The sequence below is a fragment of the Solanum stenotomum genome, chromosome 10 (assembly GCF_019186545.1).
Source record: "Solanum stenotomum isolate F172 chromosome 10, ASM1918654v1, whole genome shotgun sequence".
NCBI lineage: Eukaryota > Viridiplantae > Streptophyta > Magnoliopsida > Solanales > Solanaceae > Solanum > Solanum stenotomum.
This window is the reverse complement of record NC_064291.1, coordinates 55,781,173-55,803,338: the sequence shown is the minus strand read 5'-3', so window position 1 is coordinate 55,803,338 and position 22,166 is coordinate 55,781,173. Positions and strand designations below refer to the sequence as shown.

Sequence of the window (22,166 nt, the reverse complement as noted above, 5' to 3'; positions counted from 1 at the left end):
GGCGAGCGAGATTCACCAGGGAGAGAGGCGAAATAGCAACAGTTTGCTACAGGGTACAATTAAATCAAACTGTGGTTATGACATTTAATTTGAATTAATAGTTTGCTATTATATACTAAAAAATTACAATCAAAAGCATTAAGGTCTTGGCCCAAAGATAATAATATGAATTTAGGCCCAATCCTTAGTTGCTGTTCTTCTGGACTAAAGTATTGGGCCTAACAACTGCTGCATCTCACTTGGGCTTGAGGCCCGTTTTGCTGTATATTCAGCTGTATACCATGTATACATTTTCCTTATATCATGTATATCTACGCGTATGCTGTATATCAGCCTTTATTTTAGCTTCCCTTCCTTCTTTGGATAGATAGTGCAGACTCAAACAGCAAATGGAGTGTAGATTCGTATTTATTCCTCAGTTTTCTCCTATTATGGAACTCTAACGTGTTTCAAAATGCTCTCTACGTTTTAATTTATTCATATTTTAAAATATGTGTTCGAGTCGAATCGGATTTCTATATTAAAGGTCAACTAAGCTTAAGTGAGTTTATCCACTATCGATGGACCAAGTGAAAACGTTCTTATTGGGTTTCCAACATATATTTATATTCACTTTCATTTTTTCATTTTACTTGATTCTTATATCAAAAATAGACGTTTCATTTTTATTTTTTTATTTTAGTAAATTAAGAGAATTTATTATTTTTCCCTTGTACTAACCTTAGTATTAAATTATTACATAAAATAATTGTATTCAAATTTAGAGTTCTAAAACATCATTAATAAGATTAGTTTGATAAAACAAACCTTTAATTAATTTTTTTAAGAGGTGTGTCAAGCCAAAAATAAAAAAAAATGGCAATTTACAAACCTCAAAGAGAAAATGGTGAATTCTTGTGAAAAAACGGTCATTCGTTCATGAATTTTGCAACATACATTTTTACAAAAGAAATAATAAATCAATGGCCTTTCTTGATACACACATTAATACATAAGGTATTCAAGATATAACTTATGTATATTATGTATATGTTGAATAATAGCCAAAAAAAATAAAATAATCATTTACAAACCTTAAAGGGGAAATGGTGAATTCTTATGAAAAAATGGTCATTTGTTCATGAATTTAAGGAATTTCATACTTCCACTCATTAGTATTTAGTTGTTGCCACATACTTTATCCAAAAGAAATAATAAATCAATGGTCTTTCTTGATACACACGTTAAATAAGGTATTCGATATATAACTTATGTATATTATGTATATATTGAACAAAGCCAAAAATAAAAAGAAAGTCATTTACAAATCTCCAAGGGAAAATGATGAATTCTCGTGAAAAAATGGTCATTTGTTCATGAATTTAAGGAATTTCATACTTCCACTCATTAGTATAACTTATTATATATATATATATATATATATTGAATACGTTATTTGCTTTACATTTCCCATCATTTGATTTTCATTTCTCATCTTAAAAAATCATCACCTTATTTACATTTTGATTCAAAATCAACGCAGCAATCATGTATTGCATGGACCTTAAGTCAGTTTTACTTGTAAGTAATTAATGTATTCTTATATATGTTTAGAATTGTATAGAATCAAATATATACTAATTTTCTTCATCCCTTTTTTTTCTTTGTGATAGTGTTTTGCATTTTTCTCATTGGTTGATCCTATAGCCACATCGGGATTGTTTGACCATCTTGGTCCCGTACCGGTCATGATATTCTTGTTGGTTGCGCTTGTAATCAACTTTGTAATATTCATGCTTCCTGATCTGGTACAACATTGCATCAGATGATTTAATGTTATGAGGGCCCGAAGCATTGTCCCTAGGATGGTCGAGACAATCGATTTACTACGATACACGACGTCTAGAGAAAGAAATTTTTGGTCACGTGGAATGTCATATTTGCTTGGAAGATTTTGAGGAAAATGAAGAAGTTAGGGTATTACCTCGTAGTCATATCTACCACCACAAATGTATAATAGAGTGGATAGTTAGAGATATGACTTGTCCCGATTATAGTATGTAGTAGTAATTTGTAATAAGTTTCAAACGATGACCAAGTAATAAATAGTACACTACTACTTCTTTGCTAGAATTCTTAAACGTTAATAATTATTCTTGTTTTACACATACATATTATGTTTTTTTGATTAATTTTATCTTAGTTGCTAACTTCAAAATTTGAAATATAATGGATTAGTTCAAATGACTCGGATAATTATCTTACTTTGTTGAGAATAAGAAGCTCGATTAACTTGTTTTATCTTATCTCATACTGTACTCATCGAATTTGATTTATTGGTGAAAAATCACTTAATGAACCTGATCCCTTTACGTTTTGTCTTTGGGTCAATTACAAAACCAATTTGGATTCAATTTCAGACCAAGATTCAGACCGAATTACCCCTAATACGACCCACACCCTTTAATTTATCTATTTCCCCTCAATTCATCCCGCAATCCCTCACGCATCCCCATTCTTTTTATATTTCCCCCAACCCATACACACCCCTCTTTCCATTCATCTTCTTCGAATAACCAAACCCAAAAGCCCTAACAACTTCTCTAGCCAAACATGCCAAATCGATACAATATTCAACGGATTCTAGAAAAAGAATTTGAACAGAGAAGCTGGATATTGTATGAATCAGAGAACTTAATCCAAAAATTTAAATATCGATGCTTGATTCAGTTCTCTATTTGTATGTGACTATATAAATATACTAATTTTGATATACGTTTGTTGCACAAGATGCCACATTTTTAATGCACGTACTTTGCACTTGTATTCGTAATTTTGATACATGTGTATTGCACGTGAATGTCAAATCATTTAATACACTATTGTACAAATCAAAGAACTTAATCCAAAAAATTAAAAACCGATACTTGATTCAGTTCTCTATTTGTATGTGACTATATAAATATACTAGTTTTGATGTACGGGTGTTGCACAAGAATGCCACAATTTTGATGCATGTGTATGCCATAATTTTGATGCACGTGTATTGCACGTGAATGACAAATTATTTAATACACTATTTTTTAAAATAATGTCAATATTATTAAATAAAAAATTTCCTCAAAATTTGTCACATAAATATGACATTCTGCATCACCGAAATTCCTTTTGTTGGATGTCGTGTATCATAGTAGATCAAATGTACCAATCATCCTAGGAACAATACACCAGACTTTCATATCAATATATCGTCCGATGCATGCGTGTTGTACCAGATCAGAAAGTACGAATATGACAAAGTTGATCGTGAGCGCAACCAACAGAATATAATGACCGATATGGAATCAAAATGATCAAATAATCCTAACGTTGCTATGGGCTCAATCAGTGGAAAACGTGCAAAACATTATCACGAAGAAAAAAATTTGGGAAAAATAGTATATATTTGGTTATAAACAAATTATAAACATATATAGACGATAAAAGTACGTTAATAGAAATATATACTTACAAGTATAGTCGACTTAAGGTCCATACAATACATGATTGTTACGTTGAAGCTGAAATGTAAAGCAAATAATAATTTTCGTTTTGATGGCAAATGAAAAAATACATGATTGTTACGTTGATGCTGAAATGTAAAGCAAATAATGATTTTCGTTTTGATGGCAAATGAAAAAATCAAAATGCTTTGACAAATGTAAAGCAAATAACTTATTCAATATATACATAATATACATGAGTTATATATTGAATAACTTGTGTATTAATGTGGCCTATGAGCATCAAGAAAGGTCATTGATATGTATATATATATATATATATATATATATATATATATTAAGTACCCAACTTCGATCGTAATATCTTTTATTTTCTCACGTTTATATTAAGTATAAGAGTTCAGTTCGATTCCAAGCTTCGATCTATCTTAATATCTTTTATTTTTGCTTAAACTATCTTATTGAATCGAAGTGTTTAATACAATACCATACCAAACAATATAAATTGTATAACTTAATAGTAGCTCTATTTCTTTTTTTGATGTTTAATTTGTTTGCATGGGAAATCTTGAAATTGACCGAATCACTATAGAGACTAGGAGACAAGACTTATTTTGGAAGGGAAAACTTCTGGAATAAGATGTAATTAGCCCCCAAATGTATGGAGTTTTGTAAAACGCCCTAACTAATTTTGGACGAAGGCGGTCTTAGGTTTTGGATCATAACAAAATATTTGGGCTTATACAGAATGCTTTAATGGGCTTAAGATTGGGCTTTCAACTCTTAGACACTCCACAACTTTGTTACCAGTCTTGAATAATCAAGCCCAATTTAAACTAAGCATTTTTAGGCCTTATTTAGATTTTGTTCATGTTTTTGAAAGTTGTGCAAATATAGCCTTTATTAAATTAAACCTTTCATAAATCGTTAGATTCAGGTCTCAAGTTTGCTCATATATTCTCAACCTTATAGACAAAGTATTGGAGTGTTGTTTAACATTTGCAAAATGCAATATTTTAAATTTTGATTTAACGTTTTCTCATAAGATTTTCATTTCGTGCAAAACAGATCTTTAGACCGTAGCCTAAAAAGTTCATACGTCCTAAGATTTTTTTTTTAAAAAAATGGTAATTTACTAACCCCAAAGGAAAAGATGGTGAATTCTTGTGAAAGAAAATAGAAAAAAAAAAAAAGGTAGTACAATAAATTGCAATGGCAAAGTTAGGAGTTTGATGAATAATGTGTAAATTTTCTTCTAAATTATATTAAAGATGTACAAAATTAAATATATACTCATAATTTTCCGATAAATAATATCCATTAGATCACCATTCGCGTAAAATAGTTCATCCGCCCATATTACTTCATTAGATGCATTATTAGTTTGAATGATAAACTAATAGTTATTGAGAAAATAGTTTATTCTAATCATGAAAAGGTACCCCATGAGTTTAAAATAATTTTTCTCCATTCTAAGATACCACAATTATATTGGCTACATTTTTAAAAAAAATTTGTTGACAAGTAAGTTGGTCCTATTATTATAGATTATCCTACATATTTGGAACTAATATATGTTTGATTACTTTATTAAGAGTCTGTTGGACAATGCTGCTAGAAATGACTTATTTTTAGAAGCCTTTAAAATGACTTTTTAAAAAAGTGCTTTTAAAAAATAATAATTTATGTTTAGCTAATTTATTTGAAAAATGTTTTTCATAAGCAAATTGTGTTTGACTGGTCTTTCTTAACAACATAAACCTACTAATATTATATCAATAAATATTAGATATGAATCATAATTTTCAAAATTAAATTCATAAAATTAAAATATTAAATTTGTCTTTTTCAGTTAACCACGCCACATGAATTAGAATTGAAAAAAAAAAATTGTTATACCAAAACGAATAATGTATCAATTTCTTTGAAAATTCTTCTCTTATTTTTTTCCCCTTGATAAGTCAATTTTTGCAATATACTAGTATGTAAAGAAGAAATAATACAATACGACTAAAATTTAGAAACTTCCGCAAAATGTACACTGATAGTGACTCATCTCGTCAAACGCCGCCCACAGCACCAACACTACGATTCATCATTAAGATTTGGTTAATTTACTCGTACTCGATATTTATATTAAATTAATAAATATATTTTTATATTCTTTTGATGAAATTTTTGACTTCGGTATTTTGGAACCAATAAACTATAGCTATGTATAGAGGTGGAGCTAGATAATGAGCTGCGAGTTCGGACTTATTCAGTAATTTTTATTTAGATTTTATTTTTGTATTGAAAAATTGACCAAGTATGTATAAATATTTAGTTGTAAATCGGTAACTAAGATAAAGGAAAGTGCTAAATGGCCAGAAATTTTGGTCAGAATTTGGCAAGAAATTTTTAAAAAACTATAATTTTTTTAAATTTTAAATAAACTGATCTTTTTTCTATTTTTTTAGTTAAAATGTATTAAAGTTAAAAGGATAAAAATATTTTAAAAAGTAAAATATCATTATAGCCAAATTTTGATCAAATTTTCTGGCCAATATTTTTTTTCCTAAGATAAATTATAAATTAAACAAATTCAGAACTCACAAACTTAAAATCTTAATTAAATGTACGTGTTAACTACATTTTTTCAGCTACCCTAACAATTTGGTCACCAATATAAGAGTAGTATTGTGACTTTTAGGTAGGTGATGCATAAAATTGAGTGACTTTAATTTTGATGGAGAAAAACAAACTATAGTTTTCTTGTCATTTATGAAAGATAAATCTTTTTAATAATAATGAAAGTTTAATAAAGCGAAATAGACTATTACTATGCATCGACACCAATAAATTGAGGTAAATTATATGATTTTTTTTTTGGATTTTTTTTACTTGGTATTTGGAATCGTATTGAAGTCCCAACTAAATTTTAATTGCGCACTATAAAATCCGATCGGGGTGAAAGTCTCACTTGTGAGATTGCATTAAAAGTGTTGTTATTATACCACGTTAAACTTCTATCATTACTTCATATTTAAAGACAATATACTCTTTAAAATAAACGAAATATAATATATTTCTCATATAAAGAGATAAAAAATATACTCTGTCTTTCTTCCAAAATAAATGTCACTTTAAAAAATTCAAAAGAATAAATAATAATTATTTTTAACTATACTCATAATATTAAAAAACTTCTTAATAATACTAGTAATTCTTAAAAAAATACCGAATAAATAAAAATAACTTAATAAATTATATACTAGATTTATTATTTTCATTTATGAACATAAAAAAAAAACCACACGTATTTTTGGACGAAAAATATAAAATTTATGAATAATTGATTACAAAGCAAACATATTGAAAATAACATGGAATTTCACATTTATTATTTGTTCATGATTCATGAATTCAAGGAGTTTCATATTTTTTCACGCATTAGTCGTTGCCACGTACAAATTTCCAAAAGAAAGAATAACTCAATGGTCCTCTCCAATTCCCACATTAATTATTAATAATCAATGAATTTGTACGACTCTTATAATACTTTCGCTACGTCATCTTTACTCGTTCCGTATTAATTTATTATATTTTCAAAAAATTAATAAATAAAATAATAATTTTATTAGTTGTTATTTAAATATTAATTACTAAAAGTTCACTTGATTAGAAAGACAAAAGATAATTTTAAAAAATTAATTAATTTTAACATAATTTTATCACATATTCGATTAGGATTCACACAATAACTTTTTCGAAATTAGTTATTTCGAAATAATATTGATCAGCAAATGTTGGAATAACTTATTCCTCAACCAAACGACCCTTAAGTGATAAATTATTTTTCGATCTTTCAAATTGAACATTTATTTTTAGTATAACGAACAATAAACAAGGAGGTATAATTTATACTCCCTCCATTCACTTTTACTTGTCCACCATCTCAAAAATATATTTTTATTGTCATTTTTAACATATCAAGAAAAATAAAATATTTTCTTCAAATGTTACGTTTAACATTAATTACTTATTTTTCAAAATCTTATACTCTCTCCCTCTGTTCAATAATAGTTGTCAGCTATTGACTTGACATAGAGAATAATAAGTAGTTTATGATATAAGTAATTTTACCAAATCATTTTATTAAATATAAGTCATATAAATATTGAAAAATGAATAGTAATTAACAACAAGAGTAAAATAGATACAAAATGATATATTTATTCATCGATTTTATAAACTTGATAAGTATTGTTGGACATTTTAAAATAGTACAATGAATAAGTGACGATAAACGGAAGGAATGCTAAATATACTAGGACTATCAATTAATATGAATAATTCGATAAAACAATTATGTTTTTTTAATGAGTGTGTCAAATTTGAACGTGACACATAAAAGTGAACGGAAAGATTAATATAATTCCAAAATTCGAAGTAGTGGTTTTTCATCTGACACACTCTCGCACAAAAGAAGCGCAAGTGCCCAAACGCCTCTTCTTCCCTCCTACCCACCCCCACCCCCCAATAACCACCCACCCCCAAAGGACCTTTTTCACCGTTTTTCTTCACTTTCTGACTCATCACCCAATTCAATCTATACGTACACGAATCCTATCTCTATAGCTTCTGTTTTCAATCGTCTTCTTCTTCATCTCTGATTTTCAGTAAGCTTCTCTACTGTTTATTTTGTTGTTTTCAGCTTCAATTCGACTTCGTAGTATTTTTTTTGGAATTTCTCAGCTTGTTATATGGAATTCTGGAGATTATGTTGTTGTTTTCATGAATTTTGGATTTGATTTTTTTTTTTTTGGATCATTTTGATGTGTTGGACTGGAAATAGGGCTTGTTGTGTTAGCTTAATGGCGATTGAGTAGCTTTACTTTGGTCAGCTGCTGTTTACTGTGTTTTGTCGATTTCTAAGTTAAAATTATCTATGAGTATGTATGTTTATATGTATAGACTGGATTTTGGTGGTGTGATCGATCCGCGAGAGAGTAGATTCAAAAATTTGAGTCCTCTTTGGTGCTTTACTGATGAGTTTTGGACATCGAAAGGTCATGAAATGCACCTTTGTTTAGTTGTTGTTCTATTAAGTTTATTATGAGTTTCTCTCAATTCTCTTGTAGAATTTTATAAGCCCGCAGAAACGTAGTGTTGTGTAGGGTCAAAGGTACCTCAATAGATTAGTATGAGCTTGATGAATGTTATAGTTAAAAGTTACTGTTCCGGATTGTGGTTTCATTTGATTAATTTGATTTCAACTATATATAAACGAAGTCCAAATTTCCTTGGTTTTGAATGGCTTAGAGACTTAGACATATCAGTAAGTTTAATGGCGATGAATAGCTTTACTTTGGTATTGGGGAGAGGTCAGCTGCTGTTCACCATATACAAACAAAGTCCAAATTTCTCGGTTTCAGATGGCTTAGAGACCTAGTCATATTGGTAAGATTTTAACTTATCTTGGAACCTTTCTTTGACCTTGAATCCTAAGGAATTGCTTACCAGTATCAGTGAACTCTTGTGGAACCCGTTCACAGTAATAAATGCACATAGAACTTGGATTATAACAAAAGATGGCTAGTAATAATTGTTTGAAGATCCTAGAAAGAGATGAGGATAGACCTAAAATAACATGAAGGGTAGCTTACCCAAAAATGCTACAACCTCCCACAATATGTAAATAACTTGGACTTGAAGAGAGCGGAACGGATATAGCGGATTCTTAATCCCAACTAGTTTGGGATCGAGACATAGTGGTTGTTGTTTGTTCATAAAAGAGATGTCATGACTACCTTGGTGCAATCTGTGTAACTTTTGCTTCTGAATTGAAAGTCAATCTCTGCCTTTTCCTTTCATTAGAATTCTCTTTCTTTTTTAATAAATGGCACAATTATGTTTATAACAAACTAAGATGGTGCTGGAAATTCTGTACCGCGGAGCAAAAGTATACCCCTTTCTAAACCTGTAGGGACTCTAACAGCTCTAGAAGTAATTCTGCTTCATTTACAAGTTCCATTCTAAATTAAAAAATATAACAAAGAAGATGATGTTGGCCTTTATTCTGGACGTAATCGTATTTATCTTCAAATCACCTCATGTTCCTCTATTTCCAAACTGTGCACCAGATACAAGCTGGTATAGTGTTCCCCCTCTTTGACCTTTGTTGTCTCAGCTCCTACTCTATTCAGCTTCAAAACGAAGTATTGTGGGCCATGGTCCATTTGATGCCCAAAAAATTCAAAAAAAGCTGCCATAGAGGTATTGAGGTCCATGATTTTTTTATTGTTAGCTAATTAGGATTACAACTCCAATTTTATGCTGGATCTCCATTGTATTCCATATATAGTGAATTAGAGTTACAACCCCTATTCAACACTTGCATCGCCATTCTGATTCAATCTATTGCCTGGAAGTGTGGAACACGTGAAAGGTATCACATTTACTTTGCTAGGCCAATACAAATGTAATTCAACCGTGTGACTTTGATTGTATATCACCATCACATAAGCTGAAATTTTGAGATATAATTTTGTGACATAATTTTGGTGGTTGTGCTTATTGATACATATTTGTTTGTCATGATTTGCTGTATGTTTCATATATTTCCAAGCTGGTCTCACCTATAAATAGATTGCATGGACTCTGCTAACGAGTAATTTGCGACAAACAATCATAATGCTCCTGCTTCTAGCTTTCATAACAGTGCTTTCCCCTAGTCATTCTGTTAACGTGCACCCTAGTGTATGATGTAATATTGTTCTGCCTGCTATTTTTCTTCTGCATGCTATATATTGGAAGTATTCCTTTGATTGGTACTTATATGGTCAATATAGAGGTCAGGCCTACTTTCTATGGTTCTTGAATCTGCTGCATCACATGATTGATAATGATAGTATTATGATGTACTGCTGCAGAGAAAAAAATGAACCAGGAGTGTACCACTTCAGTGGGGTTGACCTAGATAAATTATCAAAAATGGGTAATTGTTGCTGCTGCTGTTGTGCCTCAAAAGGAGTGGAATTGAACGGTTCGCCCTCATTTTATCGTGTAAGTGATATATCCCCATACCCGATGCCATTTACTTTATTTTAATTTCTGAATATTCTGATTAGTGATTACAGCATTCTGGTTCAGAGTCCCTTTGAAGTTTGAAATTTATTTCTCTAGTTGTTTTTGCCTAAAACCATGCCGACCATACTTATCAGAATTTTAGTATGCTCCAAAAATTTCGAACAGGGAAGAACTAGAAAATCTGGTGTGCTAATTTAGGGACTTAGTATCTACAAGTTAAAAGAATTAGAGCACTAACAGATACTGTCAGATTTCTGTCCAGGGAGTGTACACGTAAGGGGAAGCATTACTGGATGTGTTGTTCATGCTTCATTGGTTGATAAACCTTGGTTCTGAATCTCCATGTTGCATGCCGTGACATAATGTAGTAACCTGGGATAGTTGACTGTTTGTTATATAATATAGGGTTCCAATCCTTTTGTCTTCTTCTTATTTCCCATCCGTTCTATGCTGGCTATGAGCACTTTCCAGAAAGCGCCTTTGGTTTTCTACTGCAGTTTTTTTCTTAGCATGTTTGGTTATTCGTTCATCCATTGGCAAAACCTTTATTTTTTTCTCTTTTTGCAAGAGGTGTTAATATGATTTTTCTTGAACAAAATCCACTATATGGTCCCAAATCTATGCAAATGCCTCATTGTCTTGGATATTGGGCAGTATACTGGTCCTTGACAGAGAAGCTGGTCTATTATCATAGTGCTGTCAGCAGTCTTTTTAGTCAGGAAAGAGGATTAGGTAAAGAGAAAAGGGGTTGGATATTAGAGGATGAGTTACAAACATTTGTAAGTTGTAACCGCTATTACATGCTGAATGCTCTCTATAGTTGAAGATTGTAGTCCTTCCATTTTGATGGGATTAACTGCTTTACAATCCTTGTGGATTTGTGCTGTGCCCGAATGGATTTATATAAATTTAAAATTTTCTGCAGTATCCTACAGTGCCAGAAGAGCGCGAACCTTTGTCATCTCATCATGTCACAGCTGCAGCATTCTCCACTGCGCTTTTGGTTGATACAAATCTGGACACCTCAAGTCCTGACACCTACAGGCCACCTCCAATGCCAATGCCTTATGAAACGTATGTGGGAAGGCCCAGGAGTCCACCAGGTAATCCAGATGGCATCAAGAATGAGGCGGCAGTTCAAGAAACAAACAGTGAAGCTGGTGGCGCACTGAACTCTGCAGACGCTGCCGAAGCTGTTGACAAGGATAAAAAGGAGTCTGAAGGCAACGTGCAAACAGCAGATATCCAGCTCGATGCAATAAAGGAAGTGGAAGATGAACTTGAGAAGTCTGATGAACTCAAAAAATCCAACGTACTTGTACTTTTACCTCCACAAGAAGAGTGTCCCATCTGTCTTGAAGGTGAGTCATAGCTTTAAGCACTGTTGCTCCCAACTCTCCGCTTCTAGCTTCAACTAGAAACTGTACAATGACACAACTCCTTGTTGCAGAATATGATGCTGAGAATCCAAAAATGAGTACAAAATGCGAGCATCAGTTTCATCTTTCATGCATTCTTGAATGGATGGAGAGAAGTGACACCTGCCCCGTCTGTGATCAGGTTTGTTTCAAGTTGTAATAACCTCAACTAGATTGGTAATACGAGCTACCTCTAAGATAGCATGATAATCATTGTCCTCTTCTCTTTGGTTGTAGGAAACGGTTTTTAATCCTGCAATTGATGAATAGCAACAAGAATTCCGCCTGTAGGCGGTTGGTTGCAGAAGTGACATTTGTTGTATGCCAAGAAGTGTTGTTCAATACTTTGTGTCGATGGTAGTTTTACAGCTTTAGCCGTAGTTTCTTCACATGTTTCCTTCTTGTGTTTGCTTCAAATCGTTAAGCTTGGATGTGGAAATAATTAGGATATGATTGAAAAGGTCAAGAAAAAAGAGGAAAAAGAAAAAGATTGATTTCAATTCATCGCATAGGTTCGTTTCCATTGTGAATATCCTTTTTTCTTTAATCCATGATATATAGGCATTTCTCAATTTGCAGTTTTTTTGTGCATTTCTGTATCTCTTGACTTCGAGACGGAGTCTTTTTTCTTTTTTTTCTTTTGTTTTGAATTTTGGGGTCAGTTGATAATGAATTGGTAGCTCCATTTTCTCTGTTTGTAAATATTAAGATAGTATAGGAATTCCTCCATTTTTGTGTACAAGGTCACACTTAAGCATTGAAATTTTGTGCAATTTTGCATTTGTTCTACATACAAAGTCTCTCATACATAACCTTTATAGTGTATATAAAGCATTCCCAGGGGGTTGGTTTTGTCCTGTTTGATTCTTCGTCTTTGTTGATACTCCAGTATTCAGCTTTGAAACTCGATGAATAATATAGTTTACTGCTTCAATGCTTACCTTTCTATTCGTTTCCACAAAACTTAAATACTTGATGTGGTTCACGGAGCTGCACATGTTTTTGAGTTTGAAATGGCCAGACCCATAACCGGGCTGGAACCCGGATGGGCCATGCCTGAATTGAGACGGGTCAGGATCGACGACCCGTCCCGTTTGATAGCCTTACTGTAGGCTGGTTGAATATTTCCAGTTATGGGAGAATCGAAGCTTTACAAAGTATTATGTTTGCATTGAAATTTTTATAAAGAAACTAAAATGCAAAAAATATTTTATTTTTTTAAAGGAATATTAGTGCTACAAGTACTTTAATCATGGTAACATTACTAGTCATTCATAACTATAATGAAAATGGATTAGACAAAAATCTAATGATCTCAACATGTGACTTGTCGGGTGATTTGTCATTTAAGAATAGTAAGATAATATCAAAATTGGAAAAATATCGGAAATCAAATTACCAAATCAAATTGGGATTTATTGTATTGAAGTTTAATTATAGAAGTACGATAGGGGTGTATAAATCTAACCAAATCACAAATCGAGTCAATTCGGAAAAAAAATTAGACTAATGATTTGGTTTGACTTGGTTTGGTATTGAAAAAAAAAATCCGACTATATTTGGGTTGATTTGGTTTTAACTAAAAAAACTAACCTGACATTATATATGTAATTTTAAAATTTTATTTTATACATAAAAATATTTATTTTGATATATTTTTAAAATATTTCTTATACTATTTCATAGTTTTTATCTTTTAATATATTATTTTTTCAAGTTTAAAACTTAGAATTCGGAATGGTCCAATAAAGATTATAGTTCATAGCTGTTGATGATTATAATAAAACTTAAATCAAAATCAAATTAATAGTAATGCAAAAAGAAAATCAATTCAACACTAAGAATGACAATAATATTGAATATTTGTTCTTTAGTTTTACATTGGTTTAGACAATTAAAATACCTAATCTAATTTTAATTTTCCTTAACTATTCAGTAATGTAACTAATACTTAATAAACTTATTTTAGCATGATTTAGTACTTTTAAATTATGATCATTTTTATTATGACTTTGCAATATTTATTTTATATGATGATTTCATTATTATTTTTTATTGAATATTTTAGTGTCATCAGTACTTATCTCATATTTTGTATTATTTTCTTAAGAAACACCTTAGATAATTGTATTTTGGTTGCAAACTTTACCGAAAAAATCCAAAAATCTGGAAAAAAAAATCCGAGGTTTATTAGTTTGGTTTGATTTATAAATTTAAAAATTCGACACAATGATTTGGTTTGGTATTTGAAAAATCCGAACCAACCCGAGGTTGAAAAACCCAAAAAAATCCGAATTTTATTAGTTTGATTTGGTTTATAAATTTAAAATTTTTACACAAATGGTTTGGTTTGATATTTGAATATTCAATATTTGGTATGTATGATTAATTATTGATTGTCGAATTAACAAAATTGAACTCTCAAAATATTATATTAGATATCGAACTTTCAATCCTAAGGAATTGTTTGTCATATATACATGTAATATTAACAAGTGATTTGAATGTCTTGATTGATCTATACCGATAAATTCAATGTAAAAAGCTTGAGAGTGAAGATTTTACATAATTTCTCTAAAATCTAATATGTCAAATGTTGGATAAATTAAGATATGCTTTTATCAAAATATATTTTCTTTCGACATATAACTACGGTATTATTATATCCAAGTTTGATTTATCGGATGAACTTTAAAAGTCTCGTATTTAATGTCTACTTGTATTATGATGATCGAAATACAACGTCAAAAATACTGAAAGCCCACTCTCCCTATTTAGAGTACTAAATACGGGATATAAATAAAATTTTTGATATAGTTCCCTATAGAATTAAATCTGAGAGATTAAATTTTCTCCCTTATCTGATTGATTATAGGGCAAACTACATATAGTTTTTCCTTGATTATATCCCAGCAAAATTAAGTTTCTAATATACACACTAATTATACACATGGTTTTATCTAATCATTATATACATTATTTATGCAATATATCATGATAAACATGATCTAAAGAAAAATATTTTCCAAAAGTAACTATAATTTGTCTTTAATTTATATCTAAAGTGTATTTCAAGTTATATAGTTCAAAGGTCATTTAAATTGTCGACAGTCACATTATATTTTTTTCCCTTTTATTAACGACTTTTGATGTAATATCTTGAACAGTTCAAATTGAACCCCTTTCATATGTTTTTACTTGTTCATTATAGTAAAACTAAATGTCTATTTTTACTTGTCATACATTAAAAAAAACAAGAGATATTTTATTATTTTATATCTATTTTACTCCTATTATCAAGTACTATTCATTTTTCATTATCTAAAGTACTATTTTATTTATTACTTCTTAAAGATTATGTTGAGTCAAATATAAATAAGTAAACATGAACGAAGAGAATATATTAAATCAATATCAAATTCGAGTTCTCTATATATTTTTAATCTATTTATTATAGTCTTTTAAATTTGTCACAAACTAAACAATTTAATTCACATCAAATTTTAGTAAACTCTAACTATTAAATTTTGAGCCATATGTCACATGCCCTCCTTTAATTAGTTATTTTGCCATGTTAACGCGAGTATCTTTCAGACATTTCATATTTTTGGTTGATTATAATTTTAAAAATTATTTAATAAGTAATGTTATGAGTAGATTAAGTGTATAATGGGTATAAGGTTGGATAGAAGTATCAAAACAAATTATGCGAACAATTTTAAGATATCATCATCGATGACTTAAATCTAAAAAGATTGAAGAAAGTAATTTATTACTTTTAATATTTTATCTACTTAGATAATTATGAAAATATTATTTTTAAAATAATTAAGAAATTCATACTGAATTATAAGACGAGAATCATTAGGTTTAACTCTCCTCATTTTATGATTACAAAATTATTCTGTGATTATAATAACCCTAAGATTATGATTTCGTATTCAATATAAGATAGTAAACAATGATAAGATTTTGAATAAAATATTGTCAGTATAATTAGTTAAAATTCATAACCAAACACGATATAAATATAATTTCAAATTTATGTCAACAGTAGAATTCTAATCTCAGTAACTAAACGATCCCACAAAGTTAACTGATTCATATATCCCTTAAAACTAATGTGATAAATAAATTTCTTTAACGAGTGGGTTAAAACTTTAAATGATCACAACAAAAAGATAGAAGAAAGTTATTTATGATAATATTTTATTTATTTGGTAATTATGAAAAAATTAGTTTTAAATACTTAGGAAACTAATTTCTAAATTATAAGACGAGAATCACAAGGTTTAATCTCTTCGTTTAATGAATACAAAATTATCTAGATATTAAAATAATTTTAAGATTATGATCCCGCATCCATATGAGGTATACCAACAATAACATAATCAGTAAAGTTTGGGAAGGGTAGAATATATGAAGGCCTTATCACTATCTTACGGAGGTAGAGAGGTTGTTCTCAATAGACCATCAACTCAAGAGCAACACCTTCATGTATAAAATTAAAAAATAATGACGAGAACATAACAACTAATAGAAGTAGTGCAAAGCCTACATGAAAAGAATATGAACACCAACATTGTAATGCAGTAGCCAAGCAGATGAAGATAGATATAAAAAAAATAGAACCAACAAGACTAAACCCTCGAAAGCAAGATAACACTACATTACCTACTAATTTCCTACCATAATATGTGACTTTCACAGTACCCTTTTGTCTAAAATCATGCTCTCAATAATTTGAAGTTTGCACCGTGTTTTTCTAATCAGCTCTTCCTGATAGCTTTTCGGCCTATCTTTACCTCTCATCCTGCCTACTACACTAGCTAGCCTCTCACCCCTCTTCACCGAGGCGTCTGCGCATCTCCGCTTCAGATAGGCAAACCATTACAATCTCGCCGCTCTCATCTTGTCCACCATGGAGGCCACTCTACCTTGTCCCGGATAATCTCATTCTCAATTGTATCACTCCTAATATGCTTACACATTCATCTCTTCATCCTTATTTGCGCAACATGCATATTTTAAACATGAGAGTTCTTAATTGTGCAACACTCTGCTCCATACAACAATAACGGCGTGACCACCACTCTATGAAACTTACCTTTAAATTTTGTTGATACATAATTTTCACACAAAACTTCAGAAGCAAGCCTTCACTTCACCACATCGTATCAATATGATGTACGATATTATTGTTGATGTTCCCACTTTTCTGGATTAAAAACCTGATGTTTAACAAGAGTTACAAGATTTAATGAGAATTATGAGATTTGACGAGGTTTAACTCTCTTCTTTTAGTTTTATCAAAATAAATTACAAAACTATTTAATTTAGAGATTATACCTAGTATTATTATCCCGCATTCAACATCATATAGTGATTAATATAAGTTTTTGATCTAAAATTTTATCGATATTACGTAATATTACGATCAAATGCCGGAATAAATATAATCTCAAACTTTATATTAGCATAAAAATACTAATCCCAATAACCAAACGACCCCAATAGGGTATTATTTTCAAAACTGATTAATCTAACGGTAACTAAATTTTTTTTTACATCATTCTCATTATATATCTTATATTCTTCTACTACTATTTTCTAAAAAATTAAATGTTCGTGTTCATTAATATTTATAGATAATTTGACTATTATTTAATTAATTTGTCCTATTTTTTCTTTAGTCCGTTTCAAAAAGATATAAATTTTTTTAATAACTTTTTAATTTTAATTTTTCACTTGATGTGTCTAAGGGCACACGATATGCATGTCTTTAATTAAAGGTCATGAGATTTAACAGTATTATTTTTTAAAAATTTCGTGTCAAGTCATAACAATACAAATAAATCAAAACGAGAAAAATATTTACTACAGGATCTTTTTTATTTTACTTTAACTTTTTTACTATATCTGTATTTTGTCTAAATTCATTAAATCTAAGACAACAAAAAACCCTATATAAACCAAAAGACCTATTTTTACCTCATTTTACAACCAAAAAAAAAAAGAAAAAAAAAGGTGGCTGTCGGCTTGAGACTTTTATCAAACAACACTTGAAAAAGGTACTAATCAATTTCAATAAAAAATCCTTGTATAAATTGAAATGTTTTTTTTTTATTTGCTTTATGTTTTTGTTTATCTCTTGGTTCTTTTTATGTATGCACATTGGAATTGATCATTTTGTTTAATTTAATTTGTGATTGATAAAATGATTCTATGTGTTTGAGGGGTAGATCAAAATGATCTGATGTGTTTGAGGGGGTGGATTCAAAATAATCGGATGTTTTCGAGGGGTAGATCAAAATGATCCTATGTGTTCAGTTGAGGGTTTCAAAATGATTCTATGTGTTTGAGGAGTAGATTAAAAAATTATGATTTATGTGTTCCTATGTGTTTGAGGAATAGATTAAAAATCACGATCTATGTGTTTGAGGATAGATTCAGAATGATCCTATGTGTTTAAGGGATAGATTAAAAATCACGATCTATGTGTTTGAGGATAGATTTAGAATGATCCTAAAACAGTAGATTCTGAATGATCCATTAAATTTCCTTTAAGTGATTTTGATTGTCTTCAAAAAGAATTGTTTTCCCCTCTTTGTCAATTATTTAATAAACTCTAACTATTAGATCTTACCAAAACGGTGGATTTTATTAAAACTGTCCTAATTTTATGTCAAATTACAAGATAACTTCCCTTTATACCCTTGAAGTCACTAACATGATTTATGAATATATGGGGAAGATGTTTTTCTTCTTCTGATTTTACATTTACTAATCTCAAGAAGAAAAAAAACTAGAAAAAACTACCCTAGGATAAAGGAGACGAAAAAGGGGGAATTTAGAAAAAAAGATATGGTATAATTATTTATTTATTTATCTTTTAAAATTAATTTTATTAAATAAAATAAATTTATAGTACTACTAGCTAGTTCATCTACTTAGTAAATAAATATACTATGTCAATTTTATTTCAACGCAATTAAGAAAATAGAATTTATAAATTTAGGCTAGAGTCCTGAGATTTAACTCTTCTCTTTAAATCTTTTTCAAAAATTAGATCATAAAATCATTGCGAAATTGTAATAATTCTAGAATTCATAGTTTTAGGGTTAGTATTCAAGAGTATGATGATTGCTCAATTGGATCCCATTCCCCTTCTCCAAACCCTAAAAGAAAATAAGTAAAAAAGAATAATAAAAGTATTAACAAGTCAAATTTTATCGTAATAGTTAATACAATATATTTGTCTTTCTCTTGGTTCTTTTTATGTACATTGGAATTAGTCCTTTTTTAAAAATTTAGTTTATGTTTGATAAAACAATTCTACGTGTTTGAGAAGTAGATTCAAAATAATTTTATATGTTCAAGGTTAGATTCAGAATGTCTTGTAAAATTCTTTTGGGTGATTTTGAAAATAATCTTTTTCCCTTTTCATTAATTATTTAATGAACTTTGACTATTAAATCTAAATTTTTGTTTAGACCGTCTTAAATTTAGATCAAATAACAACACAATTTCCTTTTAAGTCATACATATTAATGAATATGGATAAGATGTTATTTAATTTTTTTCTCTTTTTTTCTTTAGTTTATTTCAAAAAGATATTATATTATTTTTATTGATAATGATTAATTCTATTTTTTCACATGGCATATTTAAGATTACGAGATATGCATATATTTAATTTAATATCATAAAATTTAACCGTCTTTTATTTTATTAAACTTCATGTCAAGTCAGAACAACACAAATAAATTAAAACGAGAAAAATATTTACTATAGTATCATTTTCCCACAAAATTAATCCCTTTTATTTTACTTTAATTTTTCCTTCATCTGCATTTGGTCTAAATTCACAAAATCTCAGACGTCAAAAAACCCTTTATAAGCAAAAAAAAAAAACCTATTTTCCCCTATTTTTGCAACCAAAGGAAAAAAAAATAAAAGGTGGCTGTCGGCTTGAAGGACTTTTATCATACAACACCTGAAAAAGGTACTAATTAATTTCAATAAACCATTTTTGTATAGATTGAAATGTTTTTTTTTTTTGCTTTATGTTTTTGTGTTTCTCTTGATTCTTTTTATATACATTGGAATTAGTCATTTTGTTTAATTTAGTTTGTGATTAATAAAACGATTCTATTTGAAGGGTAGATCAAAATGATTTTATGTGTTTGAGGGGTAGAGTCAAAATGATCCTATGTTTTTGAGGATATATAGATTCAAAATGATTCTATGTGTTCGAGGGTTGATTAAGAATGATTTTGTGAGTTCGATGATAGATTTTGAATTATCCTTTTAAGTTCTTTTAAGTGATTGAATTCTCTTTAAAAATGATTCTATATAATCGAGGGGTAGATGAAAATGATCCTATGTGTTCGAAGATTCAGAATGATCCTATGTGTTTAATGATAGCTATTGAATGATCCTTTAAAGTTTTTTTGAGTGATTGAATTCTCTTTAAAAACGGTTTAATATGTTCAAGGGGTATAGATGAAAATGATCCTATGTGTTCGAGGGTAGATTCGAATGATCTTATGTGTTCGAGGGTAGATTCTGAATGATCCTTTAAAATTCTATTGAGTGATTTTGATTTTCTTGAAAAATGATTGTTTCCCCTTCTCCCTCAATTATTTAATAAACTCTAATTATTAGATCTTAGGAAAGCGTTGAATTTTTGTTGAGACTGTTCTAGTTTTATATCAAATCACAACATAACTTCCTTTTATACCCTTAAATTTTAATTCATTAATATGATTTATGAGTATGGAGAAATGTTTTTCTGGATTTTATCTTTTTTTTTTTTTTTTAAAGTGAATTGTGGTCTTTTTTTTTCTGGATTTTATCTTTACTAATCCCAACAACAAGAAGAAGAAAACTAGAAAAAACTACCCTAGGATATAGGAGACGAAAAAGGGGGGAAAACAGAAAAAAAGATATGGAATAATTTATGCATTTATCTTTTAAAATTTAATGTTAGTATTAAATAAAGTAATTTACAGTACTAGTACTTCATCAACTTAGTAATTACTGTGTCAATTTTATTTCAACACAATTAAAAAAAAAATTAAAAATATTTTAGGGTTAATATCTCGTATCTATCCAATATGAGATAGTGAATAATAATAAGATTTTGACCTAATTTTTTTGGTATTAGTCAATACTTATAATTAATTACGGTATAAATATAGTCACTAATTTTATATCAATAAACATAAATACTAATCTCAGTAATCAAATAATTTCATAAAGTTAATTTGCTATTAAAGAAATTTTGTAATAAGTAGGTTAAAGTTTAACTGACAATACAAAAGTCGAAGAAGTAATTGTAGTATACTAGTATTAAGTATTATATCTAATTAGTAATTTGTTGATTTTATTTTAAAAGTAATTAAGAGAATAGAACTTCAAATTATTAGATGAGAATTACAAGGTTAAACACTCCTCTTTTAGTCTTTTTTTAGATTACAAAATTTTAGAATTATTCTTTTGCATTCAATATGAGATAGCAAATAATAGAGTATAATGATTGCTCAATTGGTTGAGCGCCCTCCATCCTTCACTTGTCGTGAGAGATCAAATTCAATTCCCCAATCTCTCCTAAACCCTAAAAAATTAGAAAAAAAGAGTTATAAAATAGTAATTGTGTCGATTATAGTTTAAAATAATCAAAAAACAAATACTCAAAATAATAAGACGAGAACTATAAGGTTTAACGCTCCTCTTCCTATCTTTCTCAAGATAGGTTACAAAATTATTCAACAATTATATTATTCCTAGAATTATTATCCCGTATTGAATATAAAACAACAAATAAGAGTAATAGTATATAATAGTCGCTTAATTGGTGGACCGCCCTCCGTCCCTCACTTATCGTGAGAGATCAGATCTCATTCCCCTTTGGCCTCCCCCAAACCCTAAAACTTTAGGCGAAAAAGGTGAGTAGATAATAACAGGTCTAAAACTTTATCGATATTACCGAATACTCACAATATTATATCGAGATTATTATCCTAATCCCGATAAAATACTATTTTCCAAATTGATTAATCCAACGGTGATAATCATATCTCATGATGTGGTTAAGACACAAGAGGATGGACCAAACAATATTTTTTTTCATTATATATATTCTTCTACCATTTTCTACAATATTTATTAATTATTTATTTTTAGGGTTCTT

At 29.3% G+C, this 22,166-nt stretch overlaps 1 protein-coding gene across 1 annotated transcript; it reads left to right on the top strand.

Annotated features, from left to right (window-relative positions):
• Window positions 1-7,970: 7,970 nt before the first annotated feature.
• Window positions 7,971-12,750, top strand: LOC125842480 (probable E3 ubiquitin-protein ligase RHB1A). The gene is made up of 5 exons (XM_049521779.1): window positions 7,971-8,143; window positions 10,397-10,529; window positions 11,479-11,914; window positions 12,004-12,113; window positions 12,209-12,750. Exons 2-5 carry the CDS (start codon window positions 10,458-10,460, stop codon window positions 12,239-12,241), a joined length of 651 nt encoding a protein of 216 aa, XP_049377736.1. The 5' UTR covers window positions 7,971-8,143; window positions 10,397-10,457; the 3' UTR covers window positions 12,242-12,750.
• Window positions 12,751-22,166: the final 9,416 nt, after the last annotated feature.

Excerpts from the sequence above, each read along its gene's own strand:
- LOC125842480 (XM_049521779.1), top strand. The coding sequence starts at position 10,458 with ATGGGTAATTGTTGCTGCTGCTGTTGTGCCTCAAAAGGAGTGGAATTG. Across the intron at positions 10,530-11,478 it reads GTTCGCCCTCATTTTATCGT|TATCCTACAGTGCCAGAAGA; the intron begins GTAAGTGATATA and ends AATTTTCTGCAG. Across the intron at positions 11,915-12,003 it reads GTGTCCCATCTGTCTTGAAG|AATATGATGCTGAGAATCCA; the intron begins GTGAGTCATAGC and ends TCCTTGTTGCAG.